General features: G+C 31.5%; 1 protein-coding gene across 1 annotated transcript in view; it reads left to right on the top strand.

The window, feature by feature from the left end:
* The first annotated feature begins 241 nt into the window (after positions 1-241).
* LOC132722641 (deleted in malignant brain tumors 1 protein-like) overlaps positions 242-20,826 on the top strand; it is a 54,903-nt gene continuing 34,318 nt past the window's right edge. Inside the window, exons 1-5 of the mRNA XM_060707162.1 lie at positions 242-691; positions 1,993-2,128; positions 2,400-2,572; positions 4,315-4,453; positions 9,017-9,189. Coding sequence (XP_060563145.1) covers positions 2,112-2,128; positions 2,400-2,572; positions 4,315-4,453; positions 9,017-9,189 — 502 coding nt within the window. The 5' untranslated portion in view covers positions 242-691; positions 1,993-2,111. The remainder of the gene's footprint in view (positions 692-1,992; positions 2,129-2,399; positions 2,573-4,314; positions 4,454-9,016; positions 9,190-20,826) is intronic.

Genomic DNA, 20,826 nt, shown 5'->3' on the forward strand with positions numbered 1-20,826 from the left:
CTGGAGAAAACTCTTCCAAAATCGGGTAGAAAGCTAAAAATTTAACAAGACAAAATGGCTAAATATCCAAAGAAAAATCAAGACTCATGAAGTTTAAACATTGAATTTTACAATTAATATGGTACTTCACTCTACCTCACTACGAACATAGCAACGATTAAGATTTAATACACAGGTTTAAGATGAGTCATCAATATTTGCAGTGAACTTAATCCCAGAATGCAACGTTAAACATGGCGTATCGAGTGCAAAGTTTACAACTTTCTACAACAAAAATTTAGTGATTTAAAGTGTTTTAACAATGGAATTAAATATTCAGACTTGTCTTAAATGCTGCAGTAACATCCAGTTTTAGGATGACATAAATGGATTTAACAGACATTACGGAATAAACACGTTATTACTTATAAACACAAGGAAATATAAAGAGGCATGTGGAAAGCCTCCGTAAACAACATAAACAATGGATAAAATCTGGAAAGATGGCTGGCAAGCACCATTTGTTTTATATGCAGGCTGGCTGGTCAATAATTATCAGATCGGAATGTATATTTAATGTATGGTACATTGCCAAATACTTCACATGTTCACTGAAATCTTGTCAAACTATGATTAAGCCTACAATGTTGAATGATCGGAAAATAACCAGAAAACCAGCAAAATATACTGGTGGTACACAACAAATGTGCAGGTAATTTATCTTTAACATGTTAAAAGTTATAACACAATTGATTTGTTTACGGTTACGGTAACCGCACATATGTTGAAATAAATAATTAACTTTCCATAAAACTGGAAAAATCACCTAAGTGCCACATAATGCCGGGGTATTACAATACTTTATTGTGATTCAACCAAGGTATAATTATAATCTATTGTGATACATCTCCAGCAGTTATACCAAACTCTGATAATATTATGTTTCATGGCATGATTTATTATTGTATGGTGGCTGTTTTGTGCCATGTCAAATTTGGCTCTGTGGGGCACCAGACGGAAATACGACAAAGTCAACATTTTGTGTACGAAAATTTTTTCACTTTTTTCACGAGACGAAATTGCAAAAAATACTACAGTCAACATTTTGCTTCACATGGCTTATGACTATAACACGATATACAACAGTCACCATGTTGTTATACTTTTTCTCCGTGATGCGCGGAAAAATATGACATGGCACAAATTAGCCACCATTTAAATAACACGGTATTGAACTGTTTACTAATGAGGGGTGAGGATATGTGAAAAGCCGATAGCACAGTCGGTAGAGCCATTAAATTGTATTCTTAGGATAACACCATCTGAAAAGTCTCAGAAAGGTCGCACATTTTTTCAAACTTGGTAGAAAATTTAGGTAAAATATTGTTTATTTTGGAACTTGAAGAAAATAAGTAAACAAAGTCAAAACTTTGTTAAATAAAATAATTGTTTTCAGGCCGTGAGTCCTTTTTGCACTGCATCACAAATTTATGTCACTATTGTCACGTCATAATTTGTCTTTCTAACATGAACTACATGCTAATTATGCTGTCTTAAAGCAGATAATTCTTTTTAATTTTCACTGCACATTCATTTGTGGTTGAATCCACCATCTTTAGCGTTCAATTAAACATTTTATGAGATAATTGAAGAGCTAAATGACTACGGTCTGATAACGACATTTGCAAGCTAGAAACTTTAAGTTAACAAATAACTACAACCAAAATACAAGTCCTTGTGCTTTTAATTTAAGTAAAAAAACTGTGAGATGAAGTGTTTGTCCACCATATGTTTTATATATCTTTTTGTGAAATTTAAGGTTCGTATGGGGTATAGTTTATGAAATTGTTTGATATAATTTGTCTCATAAGTTTACATTTTACTTTATTAATAAATAAGGTTTTCAATTGTTTTAATTAAGTAATTAAGTCACACTATGTTTGTAGAAAAAAGAGGAAAACTGATCATTATGCTCTATTTAATGATGTTTTGAAATATTAATTATTTTCCTAGTTCGTTTGGTAAACGGATCAAGTCAATACGAAGGGAGACTTGAAGTTTGGCACGATGGATCTTGGGGAACTGTTTGCGACAATGGGTTTGATGCACTGTCCGCAAGTGTTGTTTGTAAGATGCTGGATTATCCACCGTAAGTCAATTCTATGAAATACCAACAAACTTCTCAAATGTTTTTGTTTGAGGCGACTCATTTTTTTGTGTGAGGTTTACGACATGAAATGAACAATAGTAATTGATCGGCTTATGATATTCAAAGGATATTATTCATGTTCTTGTTTACGTCAAGCAAGTTAAAGACGTTTAATAAATTATTGCATTACGTTAAAAAATGACTTATATTTAGATATACATTGTATACATTGTATCTGAGTTTGTTTGATAAAAAATGTGTTTCTTTCCAGAAATAATGCTCTGGTATTCGAGTCTGCACACTTTGGCGCTGGCACATTGTCAATTCATTTTTACGATGTCAAATGTACAGGAAATGAAAAAACGTTATCTCAATGTACGCATAGGGGTTTGGGAACACATAATTGTAGTCACAACGACGTTGTTGGTATATCATGTCCACCAGGTAACTTTTTTAAAAGATAACAAAGAACCTACCACCGCTTTATTTAATCCTTAGAAGAATTTGTGGAAGCAATTTCAATTTTAAATGTTGTATCAATGGTATGAAATTTCAGACTGTTTTTTGTAGTTTATCGTTAGAGTGCATTTCTTCAAATTGACTTTTAAGTATTCCTTCGTACGTCTTTGTATATACATTGATTGTTTATCATCTTACTTTCATGGTATTTTATTATAGTCTATACATTTTTGATATACGCTACATGTCGATTCATGTTGTATAATTTTTTTATCTTCGACCATATTATGTAAGGATTTCGCCTTGCATTTCTTGATATCCTTAATTTTCAACACTATATTGTCACACATGTAAGCAGAAAATATAATGAAATAACCATGCACGGTGTTCTCATAATACGATACTATAGGATATCTCAAAGCAAACCATCGAATAACTCTCCCTGTATCTGCGGCTCTTTCCTAAACATATCGTGTGAAATACAGCTGAAGTGAAATCTTAAATATAAAGAAAGCGTGTATTTTTTAGATATGTCCATGAACAGGCTCAATCAAACCGAGCCTGCAACATTTTCAATTTTGCCGTGTTGGGCTTTCTTTAGGGATTCTGTATTTATCTATTTTATCAAAAACAAGGTATAATTTGGTTAGAATAAACAAGGGCATAAAAGTTGCCATGTTTTGCATCATAGCGACTGAACAAATACAAATTAAAAAGTCAAAATAAAAAGTAAGTGTTTATTGTCGCCAATCATATCTCCTTTTTAGGTATAGAATAAGTGTTTTTTTCTATTATTCTGTAAACTATTTTAATAAAATAAAAATATTGCCTTACTCCACAATATTTAAATGTTAATAAGGAAATGCGTAAGGAAAGTGGCAGGTACATCAAAGTTACCTGACTTTAAAACTCGATATGCATGTATTTATATATCACTTACTAGTTCTTGATGCCAGTCGGTTTAATTAAAGGTGAAAAAAGAATAACTTCGGATACTTGCACCTTCAAAGTTGATAATTGTTGTTTATACTTGTAAGCATACATTAACGGTGCCTGACTTAAATGATGTGCATACTCGAAAACGGTGTTTTTCGTTTTTGTTTTTTGTTTTTATGTCCCACTGATCGCTTATAAACATATTCGATCCCAAGAGCTCTACAAATCTGCTGCGTCGGTAAGTAAGACGGCCAGTCAGACTGTCAGGACAAACGGGAAGATATTTGGTACCGAACATAATAGTAGATAAGAGTAAATTCTATTATTTCCGTTTGTTATGCTATGGCTTAATTGGAAACATTTAAACAAAAAAAGTTTCCTATCAACTACAAATCCTTAATCCCTATTTTCTTCATACTTTGCTCAAGAATAAACCACAATAATGTTACATGCAGAACCAATGGCGCTGATGTTCCGACTTAAGATCAAAAGCAAGACACTTCCGCAATTGTTTTAAAATTCCATATCCATTTTATGGAATTGTTTTCGAAATTCACTTAAATAGTGTTGTTATTAACAAGAAGATATACAGAACTTGCCCTGTCCTGTTTTTAATTGGGGTCCTCCTTGGCTCCTTGCCAATGCCTCTTGTTGCTGGATCGTGTAGGGTTGCGTTCATTGAACGCCGCATTTCCTTGTTGATCTTGTTTACCATATTTTATGCTTATGAAAAATGTAGAAATTATGATCATCCTAATTGATATACAAAAATATATTTTATGCTATTCTAGATGTTCGATTGGTGAACGGGTCAAATCAATTTGAAGGGAGACTAGAAGTTTGGCATAATAAGCGGTGGGGAACAGTCTGCCATAATTTATTTAATGAGCGCTCTGCAACTGTTGTTTGTAGGATCCTGAATTATCCACAGTAAGTAACAATTATTAGCAACCTTTTTCCGAATATGAAAATATGCATGTTATAATAAGAAATATCCAATTAACGTCTTTCACTTACCTCATATGGATTTAAGATAAAACAAGTATGAACCTGAGAATATGATAAATTTGTATCATAATGTTGATAAAAGTCAATCATGTACAACGTCCAGCATGAAAACAGAGACGGCGATTCTTAAAACTTAGCTTTTCACAGTTGCCGCTTGTTCGAAGCAGATATTTTAAAATATGTCAATGTAAAATTGTTCTAGGTACATTGACAAAGCTGGAATTCAATAATGGGCGAACCATATGACTCGCACTATATCATGAAGAATATATTAAAAAAACCCATATTCAGACAAACAATAAGGCTTTCAGAAAATATGTCAATTTTTTAGTTTTTACTTCGCCATCTTTTGTGAAAACACAAACCGTGAATGTTAAAATGGATAATCATCAGCCAGTGTGAGGATGATTTCTTGCGGCATCCATTTGTGCGTATCAAATTAAAGTTAAATATATTTTGATATTGTTAAATGCAGTTCAAAACTTACAAATTCGAATAAATACGGAGAAAAAACGACTAGAACAGTCATATGTCAAATTTCAAAATATCTACATGATCAGTTTATATCTTCAATAACTTCGTTAAAACAGAATCTAGGATGCTGCAACCTTTAACCGAGTGTGGCATATATATTGCATTATGGAATAGACATACTAATGAACTCAAAATAACAAAGAAACCCATTTGTCTGGCAATAATTCGTTCACCCGTTTCGAAAAATCAAGCCGTGTTCGCCATTTTGTCAAGTTTGCAACCCATTCGCTCGCTTGAACCAAGTGTGCAACCACTTCACGTCCTGCCCCTTGCTTATGTCTCCAGTTGACGTGTTAATAATAACAAGGACCCGTCTTATCAACGGTAGTACGACCATTTTTATCGTACGATTGTGGTGGTGTCTTATCAAACGTCGCAAATTTCCTTAATCGTACGATTGTTATATGATAGTGCGTTTTCTACGATCGTTAAGAAGCAGTCGTAGATCAAACAAAATGGCCGCCGTGCTTCCTGTAAATGCTACAATGCCGTGAAAAAAGTCGGCCTTTCAGGCATTGAATGCAACTATTAGATTGCCCGAGTGGTCATTTACTTGTGGTCGACTATCAGCTTGGTTAAAGCGATATTTGAGACTTAGAAATTATTTGTCGCAAGACCTTTCATTTTTAAAGGGTTGGTCGTATGCTGTGAGCAGTATGACAAAAATATTTACCTGATTTGTTTACTTAAACCATAGCAATGACGCGCATGCGAATAGAACATTGTGTCAGAAAATCATTCCAGATTAAAGAGCTTAAACTTATTTGACGTAATAAATCTAAATTTTAAATCATTGACATTTATGACACCCTTAACTTTTTTTATGTAGATCTAACTTGAATATTTTTAAGATGAGATAAATCCCGTAATTTACGATCGATGTTTTGCTGTTTAAGCATGATCATAATTCTTGATGATTTTTTTGTGTTAGCCTTTACTAGTTTACATCAGCTAAAAAATATAAACTATACAGTACATGTCGGAGGTTCTAACTTGATACTAAACAAATAAAAATGATATGTATTTTACTCATTCCATCAGGCATAATTTGTTAAAAAACAAAAACTTTACTTAACGTCTAGGAATTGATAAATATTCAAACAATGTATAATGTTCAACCAATTTGTCATTGTTTTCAAACGTATTTATATTAAATTGTAAACAGTTTGTTGTAAAGTGATTATAATATTTTTCCTTATAAGAGACAACTCAACCAAACATGAGGAATCCTTTTATAACAGACTATGTAGTACAGTCATCATAATGATAAAAATCCTTGTAATGCAAGTCATGTTTTAGTTAATAAAAAAATGCAGCAAAATCATAACTGTCATCGATTTGTATATAAAACTAATTCCTTTTAACCTTATTTTCAATATCATACTGAGTGTCAAAGGAGCTATTACCGACAGTGAATTTGCAGTTATGTATAATTAAATCAAAGTAATGATTTCTGTGTCTTTTGTCTGACATTTTGCAAACATTTCATTTCACACAGTGGATTGCAATATCTAGTTAAACAAATAGTTCATGCATGTTTACATTGCAGATACATTAATAAAAATAGTAGTGTTCTATTTTTACCTCTGAAATGTCCAGGCATATTGTACTTTTGTGTATGTGTTAACATACTCTTTGTTAAATTAGAGGCTTGGCAGAGCATGACAAGAAGATAACTTATCAGTACAAATTGAAGATGACAGAATTGAAAGCACAAGTCAGGAAATGCATTATTTAAACTCATTTATTCTGAAAATTTGGATTTAAATATACATACTAATCAACATAATATAATTACTGGTTCAAAGGACATGAATACAGTTACTCCAATGAAACAATGTTATCTTATTTTAACATATTACTATAAGAACGTTTGGTAAACCAGTATTTCACTTCAGCCAATATTAGCACAGAAGATGTTTTGAAATAAGAAACACTTTTTTTTAAAGATTTGATTATAATTTAACACTTTTAATCAGTGATTTTAAAATAATAACAAAAAGTGATAAAAACAAATTATGTTCCCCAATAAAGTCAAGTAAATTAAGAAAATCAATTGACAATGACTGCATAAAGACAATCATTATAATGTTCATGATAAAGCATATTTAAGTATTTTTTAATATAAAGAAACACCGCTGTAAGTCTACCAATCTATATAATATCTAATGTATGTCTCAATAAATCAACAAACTGCAGGGACTTAAACATGTATGCAAAACTAATGTCAATATTGTTTTCTATACACTCAGGAAGATTATTGAAAAATAATAGAAGTTATGTTACATGGATTATAATATTTCAGTATTAATGGTTATATAAATATACCTCTCTTGCCTACATCAGTTTTTTTATCAGATACCACTTATAGTTAAGGAGATAAGTGCTGGTAAGTATAATGAAATGGGAAATAATTATTTTACACTTACTGTCTTAATCAATGTGAAACAAATGATTCATAAACTTAAGTTATGAATATAATTAATTTAAATATAATTTATTGTATGAATTTCTTTCTGCGTTTCATAATCTATTATTATTATTTTTATTATGTTTTTTGAAGAAGAAAGGGGAAATTGGGGACGAAAGACGGGGTGTTTGTGTTTTTAAACGCACCAAAAAGCAGAGCACAATTTCAATAACCGTTCCCAATAGCAGTCGTTTTTTTCGTTTTCTTTAAACTAAAATGACTTATGTTGTTGTAATGTTGTGATCAAAAGGGCAACGCATTGATTTTAAATATAAAGCATTATGAAAGGATGAACTATGTTTTAACAAAAGGTTTGAAAAAGAAACGCACCGATTTATGATAATGTTACATGAACAACAATATGAAAACACCAAATTACGTAATATAACCCATTTTAATTTGTAAAAAAGTCAAAGTGAATTGAATATTATCAAATTATGAATAAGAAATGAAACAAAGATCATGATTAACAAACATTGACATAAGATTGTTGTTATGTGAGGGAAATGTCTCAAAATTGAAATTCGTAGAATAATACAAACTGTATTTTGCTTGACATTATATATTCACGCCATTCATGCTGAACAATATCTTAGGTTAGCATTCCACCCTTTTTGGTAATACGCATTACAGGAATTTATTTGTGATTATAAGATATTTATAAGCCATTCATTTTGTCAATGTATTAAGAACAGTAATGACTATAACCACCCAACATTTTTTGAAGTATAATAAGACGTCATAATGTTTTTAACCCAAAAATCTTCTATAAAACCTAGATACAGAACAATGTTTAGAAAGGCTCTATGAACGAGTATAAGTAATGACCTAAATATTCAAACTTGATAACAAGTATTTAAACACTGTAGTCCCACGATTTGAAAACTAGGACTATTTCCATGGTACAGGCGTTCTTTCTATAAATGTCATGCATTCCCATATATAATAAAAATATAATATAGACAGCAAGAATATATCGGAAACTGTATATGATCATGTTCACACATACTATCAAAGCATAGGCTATCGGAATCTGGAACGATACTGTAGATTTATGGAAAGAAATATCCGCCAATTTATCCACAATTGTGCTGTATATATGCTTATAATTAGTTATTGTTCTATCGTGATATTTTAAACGTTAATTAGCAAGACACTTTTCTTTCATGAGTTAACATAGTATAACAACATTTTTAATAAGAACAATAATAATTTTTCTCAATTTGTATTATCAGTGTAATAAATAGTACTATTGGTCATTTATATCTCACTACAGTGTTGACAATAAATACGACTCGATCGGTTTAGTCCGAGTTTTTAATCTTAAAAATGCATCAAAGACGCCAAATACTAATTGAAAAAAAAAGAAATTAGTAATGAATAATAAGCTATCGTACTTCTTGAAATTCTAATTAAATTATAATTGAATTAAATTGAATTATATATGTGTTTGGTAAGAAGATAAATTTTCATACTTTCAGGAGTAATCCTGTGGTAATTCCGTCCGCATACTTCGGCGCTGGATCATTACCGATACATTTAGATAATGTTAAATGTACGGGGACTGAAACAAGCTTAATTCAATGTCGGCATAGTCATTGGGGAGAACATAATTGTGTTCATGGTGACGATGTTGGCATATCATGTTCACCAGGTAACCATTTTCTGTTAAAATGTTTTTGTAATGTACCATTTATATATCAGCATACTATATTATAGCTTATCATAATAAAAATTAGATAAAGTGTGATCCCTCGGAAGCATTAAAGGGTATAAATCTATATTTAATGCAAAATTTAAAAAATATATCAACAGTAGAATAATATTGGTTGCATTATTATATGGTTGATTCCGAAAAATGTAACATTGAATGTCTCTGTTACTTAAAGATCCTGTATGTTGTTGTTACCACACTTAAGTGAAATTTCATATATGTATATACTTATGCTTTTTAAACAATTTTGAAACATCAAAGAATATGTAAAATATTCATGCAAACATTTTTCCACATTATATGTAATCATGAAAATATATGCATTCATTTCTAATTGAAAAATTTGACAAAGACTTTATAAAAAAACATGAAATGTAAATTCGGTAATATCTTTACAAAAAATATGCTTTTGGGGTCTGATAAATCTTCATTTGAGCATTATATTTATGATAAAAGAACATAATAAAATGAGTTACAGGATCTTTAATGATCTTTAATACACTTTAATAGTGTACGTAAACAGAATAAGATGTTCCAGAGCAAAACATTATTTTGCTATTTTAAGAAGGGTTTTATCCGTGTAGCAATGATTTTGTGCATGCGCCATTCGCTTTTAAGGCAATAAACTACCATACTTTTTTTTAAATTCAAAGAATAGTTTTTGTATCAGATATCTAGCTTTATTAATCACAACAAAATTACATGAAAATTTAGACTCGGTTTGATTGAGTCTGTACAAGAGGGATACTGAACAAGTGGATTATAATATTTCAGTATTAATGGTTATATTAATATACCTCTCTTGCTACATCAGTTTTTTTATCAGATACCACTTACAGTTAAGGAGATAAGTGCTGGTAAGTATAATGAAATGGGAAATAATTATTTTACACTTACTGTCTTAATCAATGTGAAACAAATGATTCATAAACTTAAGTTATGAATATAATTAATTTAAATCTAATGTTATTGTATGAATTTCTTTCTGCGTTTCATAACTTAAAATTATATGAAAAATGCAGACTCGGTTTGATTGAGTCTGTACAAGAGGGATACTGAAAAAGTGCAACTTCCCCCACGCCTCCTAGCACCGGCTTATGTGCTACTCAATTTTCAAAAATTTGGAATATATAATCCCGATGGACCATAAAGATGCTTCAACACTGAAGTGAAGTACAATGCAACCTTTTACAGAAGCAATTTGAATTCCTTTCGTACTGATATTATTGATTAGTATAAATGTGTACTGTTCTAAATTACGTGTACGTACGTTTGTTAATGTATAAGTTTAACAATATACCTTCTTACACATAGATCCTTGTTCCTTTTCAGTAACTCAACTGTGAAATGTTCGTTGTTTTTACTTCCGGAACATACTCCGCTTGTCATATAATGATAAGTATGTGCCGCTTTGAATTGTGCATAATGACAGCTGTATGAATATATCTGCGGTTGAGTAATCATTCAAAATTGCAAACTTTTCATGTTTGTATCCTAAAAAATGGTAAAGTCGGTGCTAGGGGACGTGCACGGTAGCTAGAATTTATTTCTACCGTTCATGTACAAGCTCATTCAAACCAAGCAGAGACTGTATCGTGTTTTATTTTAACGCTCTGGTCGTTCTTTAGGGCAGCCATTTTTTCATTTGTTCTATAGGCCACATGATATATAAAAATACGCTGGTTCTATATCTTCATGTGTCACGCTCTAGAAATATCTAGAAATAATTATAATTATAATAATAACAACAATAAATGAATGAATGGAATTATAATACCTGACTTGCTAAAATGGCAAAACAAAATAGTTATTATCATGGTATTTAGCAAATTGGTCAGTACATACTTTTTGAAAGTTGTAGTTCGCATGAGATAGCATTAATTTTATGAAAACTTGCTTTATATAAACTACAGTGCATTGTGGATTGAATACAGATGTTTTGTAAGAACAATTTAGCTGCCTTATTTTGACGCCATAATAAATTCAACGGTACTTTTATCTGCCGTTTTTAAAACGCGTTTAAACTTTATAGGCTAAAATATTACCGTTTATAATTGATATGTGCTGAAAGAAATCTTTAAGTGCGTGTCTATTTTCAATATATTTTTAAGAAATGGAAGTCTTTTCCCCCAATATTAAACAATGTACCAGTAAACAACTTCCTTTAACGACATATAATGTATAAATAATGTGAAGAATAAAGATGATAATGTATTGAAAGTAAGCTCCACTAGCACAGTGTGAGAGAAGAAAAAATATTGTCCGTTAATATTGGCTGTCAGATGCACAGATCTATCTCTGTTTTGCTCTTTAATGACAACGTAAATTAGATGTTGTTATATCCAAATATCTATTTTCATTAAAACGCCTAGGTGAGAATTACCGGAGTTGAATTGCAGAATATGATGCTAAACTCAGTTCAGTTGTTTTTAGCTGACATGTTTTTTTAAAAAAGGTATTGTAACGGTCATGTCAGCATTACCCAGCGTTTCCGTACGTAAACTTGTACCTACATCAAAAGTTCTTGGTGTATTGTCTTCATTGTTGGTCACAACAACCCTTTGGACAAGACCTTCAAGTAGCCCAGACTGTGACCTTCTTTTCTTAATGACTTAAATTTTGAAGATCAAATGTCTTAATTTTACTTGTTATTTTTTGCTGATTGTTGCTATAAGTGGAATAAAAATTGTTTTTTTCCTAATTGAATTGGGCGCCGATTCGATTCCGATATCATATATAAGAATTTCGATATGATTCACAACCAAACATAAACACGGAACAAATGCGAGTTTAAGTCCCTCTCTAACTAGTACACCGTTTTATCAAGCGAAATACAATTCACGGTAAATGTAAGTCGTTGATCCAATCAGTGAGTGCGTGTTGTATTTTCTCAAATAAAATGTCAATGTAGAAAAATTTTTAAAAATCATGCAACAAAACTTAAATAAAATATTTGGGACCTCTTCGGATTCGCGGAGGTAAAGAACTAAACAATGCAAAACGTATAATATGTTTTCTGTCGTGTCATGTCCTAAGTCGGTAACTTAATCGACCACGCCGTGGTGCAACACATGAAAAGATAAAAGAATACTGATGTTGATGTGTTGAAAAAGCCTTATTTTATTTTAAGAAAAAGTCAGCTTTGAAAGATCACTAGTCATATTATTGTGATAGTTTGTTTGATTAATAAAAATTGCTTTCTAAATAATTTTGAAGTAAACCACATTTTATTTTCATGAACACTACTACTAATAATATGAAATTAGGCAAGCCTATGAACGGGGAAGTCGGTTAAAGTACTCGTTCGTTTTTTATTTTACATTTTCGTTTTAAAGGTTTAATTCGGTATTTCATCTACCGCTTCCGTTTTCACTCGAAAACCCTCGAAAATTGTTATAAAGCCGAAAAGTGTTCCGTTATCGGAATACCCCGCCTAGTATCATAAAGTTTCATGGAAAATCGCAGCGTCAAACTAAACATGACACTGGAAATTTCACTGATATGTGAAGAAATCAAAAAGGAATTAAATTGTTTTTATGTGATTTCCTTTTAAATATACACATGCAGTCTTTAGCCGGGCAAATCAAAGGCCGGGTCCCCGTAATAAGTTAGGGATGAAATGATACAACTAAAAAATAAAATAAAATTATGTCAAGGGCCACTGACTTTTACAACAAATAAGCCTAATCGTCAACTAAAGACAAAAATATAATCACACGTGGATCGAATCGAAAAAAACAATCGAATCGGGATGGCTGAAATTAAAACTTTTGATGTATCATTAACTTAAATTTAATTAAATTAATTAAACTTTAATAAACCTTAGCTCTTTTACTTGAACTTGAAGGTAAAATTATTGAATTTTCTCTGATGTTTGCTATAATTCAGTGTCAAACTTGGTAATTGATTAAAGGGATTACCTTCATATTTTGACAAAACAAAATTTTGGACAAACCCTTCTAAAAGGTTTAACTTGAACAAAACAAGACTTGCTACCAAACAAATATATTAAATAATTTAAATATGACCTTGACTCAAGGTCAAATTAATGAAATTCTCTTATTTATTTTTTTCTTTAACTGGCTTTACTTTGTTATTTATAAATGAATTAACTTCATATCAATTCACAACATTTTTTGGCTAGGACTTCCATGTACATCACACTCAAATTGACATTCACTCATTTATGACATTGACATTGAAGGTCAAAATATTTTTTTTCACTGAATTTTGCTACAATTTTAGTAACTTTGTAATTGATCAATGGATTATCTTCATACTTGTACAAAACAACCTTTTAGACAAGACAACATTCAAGATTTAACTGACAGTGACCTTGAGTTTAAAATGACATTGAATGTCAAGGTTAAAGTATTGATTTTTTGTTATATATTCTTAATTTTATCATTTATTTATAGAAAGGATCCATACTTTGACAGAAATAAGTGTGACTAGACAGACATATCATGAACACAACAACACTTGTGACGAAACAGACATGTGAAATAATTTAGATATGGCAAAGACCTCTTACTGACATTGACCGTCAAATGATTAAATTTTATTATATATTCTGAACTTTATTTTTATTTATTTATGGAAGGGATCCATACTTTGACAAAAAAATAAATGTGACTAAACAGACCTATCAAAATTTTAAAGAAGGAAAAATCTATTTTTTTATTTTCTTTCTTAGATTTGTTTATTTCTTTGCTTTTAGAAAAAGTGAAAACGTCGAGCGTTCCCCCGTCCGTTGTTGGCCCTTGTTGAACTTGGATTTTTCTCAAAATGAACTTGCCTTGGTACACATTAAGCAAAATTAAATTTCGATTTTAATGATAAAATATATGCAATTGTTAAATATACACTAAATTTGAGATCTGTTTTAAAAGATTAAAAAATTAGTATGCTTAAGTGGTGCTTAGAAGTGACACACCATGCCTCTATTTCTGTATATAAGCATTAATTCCTTTTGAATACGTATAATTACTAATTTCACTGAAATCACTTTATACAGTTCATTTAAAAGATCTAACCTGTGAATATTACTTTTCTGTGAAATAATCTTTGAATCATTTTATATATTTATTAAACATATAGTTCAATTTACAATTAAGCTCAATGACTTTTCAAATACTGCATTATCAAAACGTTAACAATTTCAAACTGCTTTCCGAAAAGGGAAAAGAAACATAAGTTCAAAATAATATTTTCTCATTCTTTCATAATTATTCATTAAATTCATAGTTATGCTTTATAATTATTTGTTTTAGTTTACTGCAGAAAATACACATGTAGTGAATATAATATAGCTACATAATGTTTAAGACAAATGAATCTTTGCTTCTTTTATGCATAGTCGCAACTTTGTTATAACTTTTTAATGGCAGTACCAGGATATCTGTGGACGTTATACATAGCTTTTTATTTAATGTTCCTCAGGAATTCAGTCAAACTACAAATTGGATGTAAAATTACCCCACACAAATGACATGGAAGTAGTGCCTCGCAAGCGAGCAATGAACAAATTGCAACCCCACAAGTCATTATTCCCACACATACCCCTCATTAGTCGGTCCGTCTGTCGGTTGGTCGGTCTCCTTCTTGGTCTCCGGACGGTAATTAGAGTTTGAAAAGAGTTGTTGTTTTCAAACATGGTATATAGCAATTTTATGTAAAACCCCGGTTTGTATTTCATTTGGACCCCCTGGGGTGAAGGTCAAGGTCTCTGTTATCAAAAATGAAAACCTTTTCTGGACAATATCTAGAGTTATGAAAGAGATATTGTAATCAAACTTAATGGACAATAACTACAGTAAGTGTTGTGATATTATAATAAAACTTGGGATATAACAATATCTAGACACAAAGTGATCCCTCGTAGCATTTAAAACAGCAAAATTACATGAACGTTGCAGACTCGGTTCGATTGAGTCTGTACATGAGGGAAAAAGAAAAAGTGTAGCATCCCTCGAGCCCCGTAGTACCGGCTTGTGCGGTACTCAATTCTCGGACTGATTAATGCCGAATGACCAGAAAAATATGACAACACATGTACGGAGCAACATTTTACGGCTCCCACACGGCACTTGACACCTGCTGTTGTGATGTATAAATATTTGGAAACAAAATCATCTCTCAGAAGCATTAAAAATAGTAACAAAGCATGAAAATTTCAGACTCTGTTTGTTTGAATTTATATGAACATCACGATTGGGATTCCGTTTGGAACCCTTGTGGTCAATATCAAGGTATCTATTAGAGATTTACAGCTTGTACGGCTAACGATAGCCGGAGACGAACAACGGTTATAATATTCGGGGGGTTATCTCAAAATATTTATCATTCAATCAATTAAATACAGTAAGTGCTATAACCTTTTTATGGCAAGTAAGATAAGTACAAATATATACAATTAATTATTTATTCATACACTAGAAACTGGCCTGTAACGTTTAATCTCTGCTACAGCGTGTTCAAGACATACACAGTATTTTACTATTCTATTAAGTTTTAGGCATTTTCTCTGCCGTTTAGGCCCCTATTTACGGCGTATTTGAGCTGACGTGTATGCTTGTGTCATAATATGGGAAATAAGTCGAATAAATTTTATCGACAACTTCTACGCACTCTTGTGAAAATGATAAATTAGTGCCGATCTGAGGTAACAGTAATAGTGCTTGGCATCGTTATAGTGACCAGGAAGCCCACTTCGAATATATATCTTATATTCGATGTCCCGAATAAAACTGTTCTTGTGTTTCATTCATGCATAAGGCTACTGATACCATAAGAAGTTCCATCAATTGTTATCACGGAAATTCTGTTCCAGGTGCCTCTCATGGCTAACCACTCATGAACCTGTGGCAAAACGACAAATATTTTAGACGTAGATAGAAAATCGGGATAACATAGCATTGTCGCGCTTGGCACTGTTATGTTGAACAATGACGAAAGTATCATAAACTTCTGGTATGTTCGAAACCACATAAGCACAAAAAGAACTCTGTTTTTTGCAAGAAGTTTAAGAGGCTTGTATGATGAAATTCGAATAGTTTCTAACATATCTAAAAAATGTCTCAACAGTTCCCCCGGTCACTTGAGAGAGATAAAAGAAAACACATTTCTGCCACTTAAAATGTCTTTAACAATTCAAAAAAAAAATAACTTATATTTAGTATCGGTTAGGCGATGCTCGAATGAGTTCTAAAATCGTGCAATTAAGTCCAAGGTAACTGGTGGTGTCGGGGAAGCCTTAACCAAAGCCGGTTAAATAAGACACATGTATGTCTGGAATTTTTAAATATTCATTATGATGTTGAAATAAGTTTAACCATACTTCATAAACTACTATTATCGTTTTGTACCGTCATATTGCACAATTTAGTATTCATATAAAGGGAAATTTCCCTCACAGAGTTCACATGGGCAATGTAACTCTAATGTTTGTCGATATGTAAAATGGAAGGTGGAAAAAAGACACAATTAAACACAATTAAACATTAAATCTGTATTTTTCACATTATAATTCATATTCTGCTTCTCTAATTTGCTTTTTGTTATCTTGTTACATACAAATATGCGCATTAAACGTCTCTTATTAAACGATATTTAAATTAAATATCATGCTTTAAGTTTCGGTCATCTTGTACAGGAGTGGCATTAGATGCTATTGCGCACCATCTTTAGAATTTCGGGATCGACACGAGAGAACACGAGGCCAGTCAAGTAGCAGCTCGGTCATACCAGGATAATCAACCAGGAACAGCTGATTTAAGGGAAAATGGACTTTCATCATCACAAGAAGAAGACCTTTCTCCCCAACGTACACAGAAACGGAGAAGAAGAACAAGGCCGCTTGCTGACATTATTTGGGAAAATCAATTATTTTACAACGATTTTACAACAAAGTTCCAAAATTGCTTCACTAGCTTGATGTCGAGAAATATTCTGATGAATCAAATTAGATATTCAGAAAAAAAACATATGAACGGCTTTTTGTAATAGAAATAAATGCAATTATTATATTTGGCTTGGCCTTCTGTTTTCTTTAAAATAAAAGAAATCATTTGAAACGCCCCCTTAAAAAATAAGCCGTCTCCGTCTTCGTCTATCGGTATCGGCCTTAGCTTAAAATCTTTAATATTACTAAAATAAAAAATGGCTTCCCTCAATACCTAGAGTAAGGAATGAGATATTGAAATCAAACATTGTATATTATAATAGCAAACTTATATGAAGACCCCAGTTGGGATTACTTTTGGAGCCCCGAGGTCAAGGCCAAGATCACTGTTTCACTGTTATTTAAATTTAAATTTAAACGTTTCCAAACAATTACATGTATTAGTATTACGGATGAAATATTGTACCCAAACTTGGAATAAATTAATATGTCCATCTTATATGAAGAACCAGGTTTGAATTACGTTTAGATACCCTGGGGCCAAGGCCAAAGTCACCGTTACTAAAAAAGAATAATGGTCCTCAGGCAATAAGTAGAGTTAGGAATGAGATATTGTTATAAAACTTGGTATATAGCTAGTTAGCTGATATAAGGACCCCTATTGAGATCCATCGGGCCGGGTCACTGTTACTAGAAATGAAAATAATATTTCAAGAAAATAACAAGAGGTAGGAATGAGATATTGACATCAAACTTCGTTTACAACCGGCTAATATGAGGGTCCCGTTTGGATTGCGATAAGAACTCTTGGGGTAAATGTCACTGTAAGAAGAAAAATGGAAATATGGTGTCCTCGACAATATCTAGAGTTAGGAATGAGATATTGTTAGCGAACCAGGTATAAAGCTGTTCATATGAAGACCCCGATTTGGATTGCCTTTGAACCCCCATTTGGTCACTGTCACTTTTTTCTAAAATTTGAAGAATGTTTTTTGGACAATTACAAGAGTAAGTAATTTAAAGATATTCAAATAAAACTTAGCATTCAGCAATCTTATGAAAATACCTTGCTTGGGATTGTTGCGGGATCCCCTGGGGTCAAGGGTCACTGTTACTTAAGATTGAAAATGGTTTCTGAATAGTTACTAGAGTTAGGAATGGTATATTGTTATAAAACTTGGTATATAGCTAGCTTATATGAATTATATTAATTTTACTGTTATCAAGCTGAACATTTTTAACTCTTTTTTTTTCAGATAGCAGTTAACTTAATTAATAAAATTACCAACACAAAAGGTCATGACACTAAATACTTTTATCAATTTCAGGCCTCAGCTATGCGATTGCCTTTTAATAAATGTTCACTGATTAACACATTTGAATGCCGCTCTTCCATGTTGAGCTATGTTCTAGAAGACAAACATGGTAACTTATTTGTTTTTGGAGAAGAGAGATGGGTCTAGCCATACACGTTTCGTTTTTTTTAATACTTGAAGTAAAGGATAATAAGTCCTATGGTTGACTCAACTAGGAACTCGGGAACTAGTCCGCATATTGCGTGAATATTTCTGAACATGTACGGGCTTAACTTGACCTTTGACTACCTTTTCATATTATCCGAGTGGGTGGTCTTTAAAAATATTATCTCGATTTAATATAATCTGCCAGTTTTTAAATCAAAAAATGTATCAGAGTTATGGTATATTATAACGAAAAGAAGTGACAGCCGCCATTTACCACATCGTTTGGCTGGAGTGACTAAAGTTGTTTTTTTTTTTTTTTTGGACTAGTACTCTCTTAATAGGCCAGGCTACTGTATTTATTTTTCCGTAGACTTACATTATTTAGAATTAAAACCTATATTAATATTGAGTATTCATGCTAAAGTTAAGCCGTACACGTTTTAATGTAAGCATCCTGGTAGTTAAGTCGCTTTAGTACAAACTCATTAAAAACTAAAAAATATGTTTAAACTTTGAAGAAGATTGGAAAACAATACTTCGCAAAGAATCCGTGCAAGAATTTCGTTTATCTCACTTTTTGAGTTTGTTCGTGGTCACGTTTTTTTAGAGGAACCTTTAAATTTATTTAATAAAAAGACAAAAAATAGATCGTTGAACTTATTTCAGGATGTTGTTGACTTTAGAAATAAACTGTCAAAGCATTTGCTAGTTCTAACCTTGAATAAGCACATTGTTAATGAAAGCAAATGATTATAATTAAGGGGAGTTAAGCTTTATTCCGAATGATAAATATTCTACCTAATTTATTTTTGTATAATCTTCAATTTTAGGTATAGTTTATAATAATTGTTTTCAATTGTCTTATTTAAGAAATTCTACTAAACGGTTTAAGGTATATTTTAAACAAACAAGGGATCTAGTCATATTTATTCAACCTTTTAGTATGTGCTGTCCGAGCAGCAGCTAGTTTTAGCTTTCTCAGGTCTGAACAATATGATAAAAGCAAAGTAGGAACGGGGGCTGAATTTTGAAAATTTAAAACTGATTGTAGATTAACTTCATAAATGTAAGAAGTTGAAGAAAATATTTTTTAAACTGGATTTTTTACAGCAATACATTTTCACAGGTTATCTTAAATTTAAAGTATTTTGTTACACTTTTTGGGAGTTGTCGAGATACATGACATATACTTTTATTTTAAATGAATTGTTCGTTCTTAAGTTAAGTTGTAAGTTAATGATAATAAATTGTTAAAATGTTTAAAAAATAAGGATGAGAAATATACTTCCCTTTTGTCAAAAACCGTTAGCAATTTTAGAAAAGTGGAAGTAACTAAGTGTGACTAACTGTAAAATCTCTATGTAATGTTGACAGTAAACGACTTGATAACAACAGTACTTTCTTTTTGGAAATGCTTTAAAGGTGTTTTTATCCAACCCTCTTGTATATTATTCGATTTCTTATGTACCGTCTTAATTAAAATGTGTCAGATTTTGATTCACGCAAGACACTTTTTCCCAGATATTTATCGTTAGTTTCAATATTTTGTTACTCAGTTTTTGTATGCAATCCATTTCTGGTACGAGAAACTTGTTCTTCGACATTATGGCTGACAATTATCAATCTGTTTGATAGGTTGGTTCTATATTAACCCACAGTGCCTTGATATCAGACATTACATGTGGAAAAATGACAGAAAATGAAAATAAAAACATTTTTAAAGAAATAGGCTTTTTCCCAAGATTCTTATCTTTTTCCGTACGTATTGTAAATGTAAAAACATAATAACAGAAAACGTAAAAATAGTAAATCTGCAAAAAAAATGATATTAAACGCTTGAAAACAAAATAACAATCGCTAATTCACCGATTTCTACAATTCAGTAGGCGCGGCCATGTTTGTGTATTGGTCGTATAAAAATAGGTGCGCGTGTTGTCATACACCAACTTATTTAGATACACGATAAATAATATTTATAATGAGAATCTCACGTAATCGATCATTATATTGAACTCGTTGACTGACATATGACATAACGGTCTCGACCCTGTACCTGTTGACCATTTCTGGGTGAAGTTATAACTGTCGTTGTTCCTGCAGGGCTACATATACTTTAAATAAAAATTTGGCCATTTCTACCTGTAGACCGTCTGTCCTGAGCTAATAAAAATAGACAATTTAATAAAACATGATAACAAAATGGACTACAAA

The sequence above is a fragment of the Ruditapes philippinarum genome, unplaced genomic scaffold (genome assembly GCF_026571515.1).
Source record: "Ruditapes philippinarum isolate M1 unplaced genomic scaffold, ASM2657151v2 ctg3278_1_1_1_1, whole genome shotgun sequence".
Taxonomy (NCBI): Eukaryota; Metazoa; Mollusca; class Bivalvia; order Venerida; family Veneridae; genus Ruditapes; species Ruditapes philippinarum.